This window comes from Natrix helvetica, assembly GCF_964273705.1.
Source record: "Natrix helvetica genome assembly, chromosome: 2".
Classification (NCBI taxonomy): domain Eukaryota; kingdom Metazoa; phylum Chordata; class Lepidosauria; order Squamata; family Natricidae; genus Natrix; species Natrix helvetica.
In genome coordinates this window covers 191,605,006-191,616,548 of record NC_138552.1, presented here as the reverse complement: position 1 = coordinate 191,616,548, position 11,543 = coordinate 191,605,006, and the positions used below count along the sequence as shown (strand labels likewise).

The 11,543-nt window shown below is 32.2% G+C and overlaps 1 protein-coding gene across 8 annotated transcripts in view; it reads left to right on the top strand.

The window, feature by feature from the left end:
• Positions 1-11,543, top strand: part of FAM184A (family with sequence similarity 184 member A) — a 52,659-nt gene that overhangs the window by 28,398 nt on the left and 12,718 nt on the right. For 6 of the 8 annotated variants that reach the window (XR_014174409.1, XR_014174410.1, XM_081941715.1 and 3 more), the window contains 5 exons: positions 1,482-1,523; positions 6,484-6,696; positions 6,994-7,147; positions 9,186-9,313; positions 11,188-11,372. Coding sequence is in view for 6 of the 8 variants with exons in the window: in XM_081941715.1 (XP_081797841.1) it covers positions 1,482-1,523; positions 6,484-6,696; positions 6,994-7,147; positions 9,186-9,313; positions 11,188-11,372 (722 nt within the window). In the remaining 2 variants the exon portion in view is untranslated. The remainder of the gene's footprint in view (positions 1-1,481; positions 1,524-6,483; positions 6,697-6,993; positions 7,148-9,185; positions 9,314-11,187; positions 11,373-11,543) is intronic. The other 2 variants (XM_081941719.1, XM_081941716.1) reach the window with 1 other exon arrangement.

Sequence of the window (11,543 nt, the reverse complement as noted above, 5' to 3'; positions counted from 1 at the left end):
TTACGTATCATAGCTAGATACTGAAAACAATAACTAGGTAGCTGAATACAAATTAAAATCCCAAGAAATAATGTATACATTAAGATTGAATAGGATATGGGATGTACATTTGTGTGTTCAACTTACACATTTTAGAAATTAAGTAATAGCAAAATATAATTTTAATTCTGAAATCTTTTAGGACAATCCCAGTAATTCCTAGGATTGTTCCATTGAATTCGGTGGAAATTCTTCCAATGATACAAAAATAAGACTCTGTTGATAGATCATTGCATAATAAGAATTAATGCTTTCATCACTAAGAAAAAATGAAATTGTTGTAGAATGTCCAGTAAAATGAGCAGCCATACTGAATAAAGTTTGAACTTGGTTTTTAAAGTATGTATCTGGAAATATATCAGCCTACTTAACCAAGTAGTTGTGGTTTCTTCTTCTTAATTATGGTGTCATAAATGATTTCATTTTCAGTAAAGGAAGCAGGTTTTGTCATTTGCCAAAGATCTCCTAGTTTTTCTGGATTAGAATATTTTTTGTGGCTGAGATTTTCTGAATTAATTTTATTATTAGCTAACGATTCCTATGAGATTGGTTCAGCAGCTACAAATAGTAGTTTGATTAGTACATAATTTTAATAAGTGAACTGATCTCTTTGTAAATTGTGATTCTGATAAAACTTTAATTAATAATTTAGGAAGTATCATATCATACATCAGTAAGCATTTTAAGGTTGTTAATAATTTGATTGAAAGAACAAATGACGGAATGAATCATGTATCCAACAGTGAAATTATCCATTATTCAATTTTAACAAGTATGGTCCTCATATCCATGTTGCATTTAATGTATATGGTGATGTACCACTTATACATGCTGACAGTACATCTTTAGCTTTTTAATAAATTGCAGGATATAATAAATTTCAAATATAATTTTGCTATGGAGTAGATATTATAAAGTAAAGTTCATATTTAAAAAGGAAAGAAAGTATTTATGAATTAAGTTGGTATTGGTAATAGTAAATTATGATGCAAAATTATTTTAGAAGTAAAAAATTGTATATGTTCAGTATTGAAAAATGTAGCTGAACCCCCCCCCCCAAAAAAAAAAAATATCTAAACAGCTATGCTAACAAATATATTTGCCAATTTTTCAGGAAATTATTTATTAAATTTTATGCAGAATACTATTTGGGCTAAAAGATAAAATACTTTCATTTAGAAACTGTATATAATTCTGAAATAATTTAGATATTTCTGATTTTTATCTTTTAAAAAGATTCAAAACATTTTTATTAAGTAGATTTTTAGAAGTGTTCAGAAGATTTATAAAACCATAGCAAAACTGTTCTATATTAGTTTTTCTCAACATATTTCCTTTATCATATCAATATGAATGTTCTGTCTTTTACTGCCCCTTTTTTATTCCATCTTCTTAGTTATTTCTGAATTATTTCTTTTATTCTTGTGATCTTTTCTTCATAGCGGCACTATCTTGGTGAAGCTTTGCATAAATCTATCAGCAATGTAAGTGAGTTGCACTTACAGTTTGTACGCAAGGGCATGCCTTTAATTTTCAGCTTGCATACTGGGCAATGTTGCTTTAAAATCTAACCCTTTGAAATAAAATAATTAAAATATTTATAGAAAGAGATTACATATTTTCATAAAAAACTGTGACCTGCTTTCACTATGTCTGTATTCATATTTGCTATCAGATATCAGTCATTCTATATACTGAAAAGAAGCTTGCAGCTAATATATTTGCAAATTACATAGCCTTTTTATAAAGCATGAACTAATGCGACTCAGTTATGGATGAACTATTATAAATCTTGGACTTCTGATATTCAATTATTGTAGCAAATATTTTACGGGCAACTTCCTTTAATATGCCACTTTTTGGTAATGCAAAATATCTCTTGAACTACAGTATCATAGATTTGCTGGTATTTTTTTCTGTTTGGTGCAATCCTATAGATGTTTCCTTAAAAATAAGAAACTTTGAGTTTAGAGATTAGGAGGTATAAGATTGCAATCTCCATGGCTGTAATTTTTGAGAAGATTATAATCATGGCTTGCACTTTGAGATAATGACTTATAATTTAAAAGTAGCATATACATATCAAGAAGATTTATTGTGGCAGCCTTTCAATTTTAAGCAAGGTATTAGGTCATATGAATGTTCAATTCTGGTAAAAAAAATCAAAAATATTACGATACATGTATGCGTTCAATTAGTGGTGCAAATAACTGTTTGAGTTGCGGGTTGGGAAAAAAGAAAATAGCATTTTCTTAATGTTATGTTTATGCCTGTGACTAGAGTGGGGCAAAAAAGATTGTGATTGAAACTTTGGAACAATTGTTCCAACTTCTAAATGATTTTAAAAAATAATCTAATCTTGAAATGGAAATCGGAATTGGCCCATTTCAAAGCCATAGCACTTTCAGCATACTGTTCCAAAATCAGAACAAACATTCCAATAGCATGGCAAGATATTACTGTTTTGTAATTTTGGCCACTAAATACATTTACACTTCTGTTTTTGGCTTAAAAATTAAAGTGTTAAGTTAAATATATAAGAAAAACATTAAAATATGCATTTCTAACCCAAGTCAGTACAGGTAATTCTCGACTTATGACCACAGTTCAGCCCAAAGTTTCTATTGCTAAGTGAGACAGTTAAGTGAATTCCTGCAGTTATTAAGTTAGTAACATGGTTGTTAAATGAATCCGACTTCCCCATTGAATTTGCCTGTCAGAAGGTTGCAAAAGGTGATGCTGGGATTTATTGCAACTGCCATAAATATGAGTAAATTGCCAACCATCTGAATTTTGATCACATAACCATGGAGATGCTTCTGTGGTTGTAAGTGTGAAAAATAGTCATAACTCACTTTTTTCAGTGCTGTTGTCACTTTGAATGGTCACTAAATGAAGCCAAGGATTACCTGTATTCAAAATATCAACACGATTAACCAAGTTAAATTAATTTGATACACTGCATGTTTCATATCTATTTTTTGTCAGTCTCTCTTATTTGTTTTATCTCCTTGACACGATTATCTCCCTAAAACTGACCTTGAGAAATTTATTAGGATGTGATGTATACAGCTGCAGAAAGATTAGAGTTAAAGGTATTGGCAAACATTTGGTATCCAAGCTTGTGAGAGTAAAGCATTTTTCACAGATATAACAGTACCACTGGGAATATTTCTGGGCAAATATCAATATTTCATGTAGATTCACAAATTTTAGTCATCCTTTTTCCTGTTTTTCAAAAGGGAGTAATAAATTTATAAAATTGTTTCTTTGGTTAAATGGTTTATTCCATGCAAGTTTGCATTCCACATTAAATATATCTTTACATTTAAAGGGGCTGAATGTGATTTTTTTGTGGGAGAATGGGGGATTTCTGTTTCCAGCAAAACATTAATTAAGAATAAGATATGTTGCTTGTTACAGTAATACTGTATGCAGTTTTTATTATTAATACATTGCTATTAGGCATTTTATAAAGAACATGATTCATGCATAATCCTGATTAGTGCTGTGGAACACCAAGTGAATATGGATCGTTGGCAAAGGGGAAAAAAATAATGGGGCATTTGTGTGATTAGACTTCTATTAAAGCCTTATTCAGTTCTGGGTAGAATAGAACACAGCTTCTGTGGTGAACATAGTTAAACAATGTGAAGAATTTTAGTATTCTGTTGTGTTTGGAAATTCAACGTTCAAATATTGGGGAAAATGCATCAGATTAGGCATGGGTATACTTTTGCTATAGCTGTCAGTACTACCATTAAAAAGCCACACCTTTTCTACAATAGCTATGTATTGCATCCCAAGGTATTTTTTGGATTTTAGGAGGCAATTTCCCAGAAGATTCATTTACTAAAGGGATATTAACTTTAAAATTTCCAGAGATTCCATTTCTTCAAAGGCCTCCATAGCAGAGATCTAGGATTTTGAAGAAATCCTATTGTTTTTAAAACCCATTGTTTCCATTTTTGTTCAACAATGAGATTTACAGCAGGGTGCATAGAAGAGTGAATAAAAGAGAAACAAGACTAGTACCCCTTTACCCTTCAGGCTTTTTGACTTTGGAAAATGTTCACGATATATGGATTTTGTTCTTCCTCCTTGCTTCAAGAAAACTATCTAGTTCTACCATGCAGTTTTCTTATGGTGATGGACTACCAATATAAACTGCTCTAAGTGCTACAGCAGTTAAATAATATACACTGTACAGTAGCAATTTGACAGGTTTTTTTTTAAAATCAAGAATCCAAAGGAGCCATTAGCTCAAAATTGTTTCCAGCTGTAGAAGCTGGATGATCTTCTGTCTGAAATGCTCTAATGTTAAGTTTCTGAGGGTGCCATCGAACCAGGCATATAACAAATTTGTCATAATCCATATATCTCATTCTCTGTGCTAATTTCAGCAGTATAGATATTGAAAATCACTGCAGTTTACAATACATTGAGAAAAGATTGAGAACTCCTGCTATAGTGGATCCTATAATTCTAAGATTTTATAAAAGAAAATTGTATGGTGGAAGGAAACTCAAACATTTATCCAACATCTAACAGAAGGTACTGAATTTGTTATAAATGCTTTTCTACTGCACAAATAGGTCAAGGGGGTAATTGAATTCCACATTGCCCAAAGCAATGAGCCTCTGTTGTGTTGAAGCAGCTGTGTTCTCAGGAAGATGGTTTGTGCATGGGTATCTCCAGACAAAACCTCTTTGGGGACCGCTGATAAAGTAAAGCAGTTCTGCATGCATAGACATGTGAAGACAAAGCCCTTAGAGTACCCACATCCTCCTGAGAATACTGCTACCTCAACATTTCAATGATGAATTCTTTGTTCACACTATTGCATTTGACAAAAGTGCCTTCAAAAATTTTGCACAGGTGTAATACATTTAGCATTTATGTTATCATGTAAATGAAAGCACAATAGAAATCTTAAATCTGAATTAACTTGTGTATTAATTCTTTCATCTATATACAGGGTATCTGTACCTTCACTGAATTATTTGTGAGTTCATCTGTGTTAAATAATACTCTTGTAACTATTTGACATTATGATCTGCATAATAAATATTTACAGACCAATGAAGTATAATGTTTGCACTGATCAAAAGAACTAAATTTAATCAGTTTGCTCTACAGTTAAGCTATTTGAAAACTGATATACTATGAATAAAACTAGTGATAGTGCCTGTGGTCTTTACTAATAATTACTTTATGTGAACTTATTCAGAGAGTGACAATATCACCAATATGATATTATAGTAATATTGGAACATTACACACTATTGTAGTGTAATGTGGTTTTGATAGAAAGAATGCCAATTGGATCTAAAAGCAGTATAGCTCTTCCTTCTGATCTCACCTGCAGTACTATTATTTTCTCCTAATCTCAATCTCTAATATGAACTTCCCATCCTGAAAATACTATGTAAGATCTGTGCATTACTGTGCATAGATAGCACATCACTCAATTTATAACTGAGTTTTAGTAAATTATCTACCATAGAAAAGTGTGGGTTAAGCTACAAAATTATATGGAAATAAGGAATTACAAATTAGGAGGATTATATATTATCTTTCCTTCCAGAGTTTAAGGCATTGTATATAGTACTTCTACTGCTTTACTGTAAAGATATGCTTGTGGGGTGCGTTTCATTGTCAGATAATACCAGATGTACCGTCAACTGAGCAACATGTCTAAATAGCAATTTGAAGCTGATTGTCAGTCCATAGTTGAATACACTAAGCAGTACACTACATTAAATATACTATATGATTATTCTTTTTCAGTGTCCTAAACAATTCTAGAGGTAATATAAAAGTCTAATATTAATTTCTTTAAAATTATTAGTAATTTATTCTAGAATCCAAAAATAAGATTGTAAACCCAATTGAGTTCATTAGAATTCCTGCCTAAGTAAGTGTATTGAAGATTTTTCATCTATTATTTTTATGAAGCAATCTTTTTGTACTTTTAAGAAGACTTTCTGTAACACTGACTAACAAGCTTTAGATATTAAAAGACACTGTCTGAGTGCTTTGAACTTGACTTTTAGATATCTGAGCATGTCACGGACAATTAGGGAGAGGCAGTTTATAGAATGCAAAGTGGCAATCTTTGTAGTAGTTCTCCTATCTTTTGTATCATGTTTGTTTCATGTTATAATGTATACCTGAACATTTCGTAAAAGAAATGTGTTGAACAACATATGCCAGAAGATAAGGATGCGATGTTTAAAAAGATACAAAATTTCTGTGTACATTGTACATTTCCTCTCATATCTCAAACTGCAACTCGGATTGTAGTTGTTCAGTGGACTAGTAACATATTTATAGATTTCTGTACTTTTCCAAAATTAATCTTAGTTTTAAAAAATCTATGCATACATTTAATTAGAATTTTATTTTGATATTTCTGTGTCATTTTGCTTTTCTGTGAATTAGATCACTCTGCTAAAGCAAAACCTAGAAATGCAGCTTTCACAGTCTCAGAACACAATGCAACAATTGCAGGCACAGTTTAGTCAAGAGCAGCAGAGATTGACTCAAGAAATTGAAGAACTGGAGGAAGAGCATCAACAGAGACATAAGTCCATGAAAGAAGCACATATCCTTGCCTTTCAGAGCATGGAAGAAACAAAAGAACAAGAGCAAAAGGTATGTTTAATGGGGGTTGGCAATATAACACATTTTCAAATGAAAGGCCATAAAAAAAAAGAAACATGAACATTATTTTAATTAAATACTTAATTTTTATTTTGAACATCCAAGAGACCCTCACCGATTTTCGTCTACAGTTGTCTTGTAACCAAACCACTTTGCTAAGTAGCACCCAGAGTACAGTGAATTACTGCATAAGATAGGGAAGCTACAGATAAAATTCCATAAGATAAAAACAAACAATTTTATATGCTTCATTGTAAGAATATTCTCATACTGATTTACTTCTCATAGGAACTTGAGGAACACTTGCAACAGAAGTATTCAGAAGAACTTCAAGCAGTGAAAGATGCACACAGACAAGCTATGGATATTTTCAAAATAGAAATGGAGCAGGAAGTGCAGACTCTTCGCTTTGAATTGGAAGACGAAGGGAAAGCAATGCTTGGTACTGTACTGTACTTTCATGTCACAATTTAAAATGTAAGCTTTGATTTAGAGGGCAGATATAATTTTCTCCCTGATACACAACAATGTAGGAATTTGGCTTTAGTTTTGCTAACAATACAGAAATGGTTTGCCATTGTCTTCTTATGGACTGTTTTTCTGACTTTCAAGCTAGTTTACAGGGTTTGGTGGCTTTCAATGTCAAAAACTTTTTGAAATCGACCAGCCTTTCCTAGATCATCTGCAACTTCCTGTTTGGAGGACATACAGAGTACAGAATACAGAATAACAGAGTTGGAAGGGACCTTGAAGGTCTTCTAGTCCAACCTTCTGCTCAAGTAGGAGATCCTATACCATTCTGGATAATTGGCTGTCCAATCTCTTCTTTAAAATCTCCAATGATGGAGCAGCCACAACTTCTGGAGGCAAGCTGTTCCACTGGTCAATTATTCTCACTATCAGGAAATTCATTCTTAGTTTTAGGTTGGATCTCTCTTTGAAACCATGTAGGTTTTTAAGATGAAAAATAGCATTCCTCAAGGTATTCCTTGAAGGGCAATTAATACCTCACAGTTTATAATATAAATATGATACTATAACTCAGTCTTTACAATTGTTATGATTTATCATCTCTTAAATCAAGTTGATGACTCTGCTTGAGATTTTTCATAAGATTCTGCCTGGCTAAACAAAGCTTTTCCATAGGTGTTTTAGATAGATGTGTTCTGTTTTCATATTCTGGGCTATATTCCTGTCTCCTTTTTCATTATCTTTGATAATAGTAGTTTCTTTAGTGTTATCTTTATATCTGTTTTTTTCACTATCAATATCAGTGCCTCATTTCAACAGAAATAGAGCAAAATCAGACCATAAAAAATTAGGGAGAAGTATCCACATCATTGGAGAAACTCAAGGTTTGCAAAAATACAATGCAGTATTTAAAATTTCAGAGAAACAAATCACTAAAAGAAGTAGTGGTGATTGTTCAATGTCATCAAATTGAATATTAGAAAAGAAAAGAGAATACTGGCTTAAAAGGAAGATAACGAATAATGTTTCTTTGAGCCTTTCACGGGTGATATAATATACTTTCCTATGATTTGCTTATCTGGTTGCTATTATTATCTCTCAGAGCTTGGTTGTTTTCTTGCAGACATTTCATTACCCAAACTAGATAACGTCATCAGGACTAGCAACTGATGATGTTACTTAGTTTGGGTAATGAAATGTCTGCAAGATAACCAAGGTCAGAGACCACCAAGGACCCCTCATTTCAACCCTTATCTACAAACATTCTTTATTGGCTTTAATTATCATCATCATTATCTTCTTTGGATTATTTTTGTTTCTCTTTTTGGAATATGTAAATGATGTTCTTTGAAAATATTTGCTTGCTACTTTGAATGTGCATGGTACAAAATACTGAGTTGTAAGTCTTATAAATATACATACATAAAATATATACATGTTATGTAATACTATTATGTTATACTATCCTGGAAAATAGTATGACTCCCTGAAAAAGGAGCACTCTTTCCAGAAATAGAAATTATATTTCTGGTCTAATAATATCCAGGTAATAAGGATAAAGCAAAAATTTAAAAATATGTCATCCTTTATTCTGGTATTTTGCCTTTATGAGATTCCTTCCAAATTCATGAGTTCTCTACACAATTCTTTTATACGAAGTTCACATACTTGGATATAAACAATTTTACTTCACATTTTGAAATTACTTTCTTGCTTGAGCAACATCAAACTTTGAACAACAAAAATAAATTGAAAGTGTGCATTGCAAATACTATAAATATGGAAGACACAAATTGTGGTATTCTTAATGAATGTCAGGGTAATACACTTATTATAGAAGGTTTTCCCACCAATGGCTGGGAAATAGTAGGGAAATCAGTGAGCAAATTGTGCCATTTTAAATATACTGTATATGTGATGCATTCACTATACGATAATAATATATATACCCATCAAAAATAATAAATATTTGTGAAGTATTTTTAAAATACTTTATTTGTATCTCTCAGCTTCTTTGCGCTCTGAACTGAATCACCAACATGCTGCAGCAATTGATCATCTCAGGCACAATCATCAGCAAGAAGTAGCAGCAGCTAAAATGGAACTTGAACGAAGCATAGAACTCAGCAGGCATCAGGTATATATACTCTATGCCCTAAAGATTATTAGCATATTTAAAACTAAAGCATAAGTGTTTGACCTTTATTTTATCTTTTTGATCAAAAAGTAACAAAAAAGCTATTTGATCAAAAATTGATATATGGTATTTGAGTCATTTCCCAGTTAACACATTTGAATTGAGTTACATCATCTGTCCAGTATTTCTTTGGACATTTTCTGGTCTTTTAAGGCACTTTTAAACTACTATTCCAAAGATAAGTAACAGAATTAAATGACAGCAGCAAATTATCAAACTAGAAAATGAAGATGTTTGACAATAAAATTTTCCCAAACTTTGCCAATAAAAATTGAAAATCACAAATTGCAGAAGGTCTGTAAAATGAGGACCCAGATTTTTGGGGGCAATATGCTGACTCTGTAAACCGCTTAGAGAACTGTAAAGCATTGTGAAACGGTATGTAAGGCTAAGTGATATTGCTATTGCTGTGTGCCTATCTGTCTACCCACCCACTTACCCACCCATCCACCCAAATCAAAAACCTGCATCTCCATTATGCACTGCCTGCTTCCTTGTTTTATCAATCTAGGATACCAATCCCACTATTCTATTAATTTATATTTCATTTGCCATTCAGCCATTCATTGTCTACCCACTAACATTCCATTCCCTCTCTTCAGTAATAAAGATTAAAACAGGATGTAGATGAATTAAAGAGATAAGATAGTTGCACAAAGAAAAAAAGAGAGAGTAAAAAATGACACAGGGGAAAAATAAACAGACAATTGGGGAAGAGGGGGAGAGTGCTGTTTAAGCATTATGAGAGAATTAAATTGAACAAGCATCTCAAATATCAGCCAATTATTATGGTAATCCTTGGTATAATCTATCTCTTTCAGCAGCAAGTCCACAATAATTTAAACCAGCATCTTCCAAAATGCACTGTATATTTTATACTAATGTCTATAAGCTTAAAGCCTGATCATTTATGACTGAAATTTCACTCATAGAATGCTTCTACAGGAGAAGGTCTATAGGTGGTTTCCCCCCTACTCCCTCTGTTTCCCTGAAAGAGATTGGGGGTGGCAGGAGAAATCTGTATTATTTGTTAATTTTAGGAACCACTTGTGGCAGTAAAAGTAAAGTAAAGAGAACTTTAGTTCAAATCAGCTATTTTATTTACAGAAGAACAAGTCTGGATCTAAACATCTTCGTTGAAATATGGTTTGGTGCTAAATAAAGGTGAAGACATCATAACAAAGATAATATAGTAATTGTAGACACTACCAAACCTTCTGGACAAATAACAGAAAACCTGAAATGGAGATCAGTCTTAGTAGTCTCTCTAGGTCCAGGGGAGGAAGGAAGTGCTTGTGTTGGCTGAAAAGATGAAAGCACAACTCAGTCTCCAAACTCAATTGCAATCTCATAATTCTTATTCAGTATTCCATTTAACTTTATATTTGATTTTTCACAGATGAAGAGGAATAAAGAGAAGACAAGAATCCCCTAATTTAAGGAAGATACATTGTCATTTAAATCAGGAGTGTACAACCCATGGCCCACAGGCTGCATATGATTCTGGACAGCTAGTAAAGTAGCCCCACAAGATTGTAAACTTTTAACAGTATTATGTGATGCATATGTATTAACTACATTATATATGTTATATGTGGCCCAAGACCATTCCTTTCCACTCAATGCAACCCAGGCAAGCCAAAAGGTTGAACACCAGTGATTTAAATATTCTGTTTTTAAATACAATCTAAATTACTAATAAGGAAATAGAAATATTTTAATGAAAAAACTGAGTATGTTTTTTTCTGCAGAAATGAATACACTATGCAGAACTATTACAAAGTGTTCTTTGATTATTAATATTTGCTCATTAGGAAAAAGAATTTATGTGCCGAATATCAGATGTACAGGATGACCTGAGGCATCGAGACCACCATATATCAGAATTGGATAAGGAAATACTTGCTTTGCATGAGAACATAAGTGCATTAACTAAGGAACTGGAGTTCAAAGGGAAGGAAATTCTACGAATACGTAGCGAATCTAATCAGCAAATTAGGTATGAGTATTTCTGATGTCAGGTAACACGTTCTAATTAATGCAGTTCCTAAAGCTGATAAATAACCTTTTTTAACTTTACATTGAATATTTTAGGTACTCAAATTCAAACTGCTGTACTCATCAAAATCTAATATTAATTAATGTAAAAATACATTTAGGCTGGGATTGC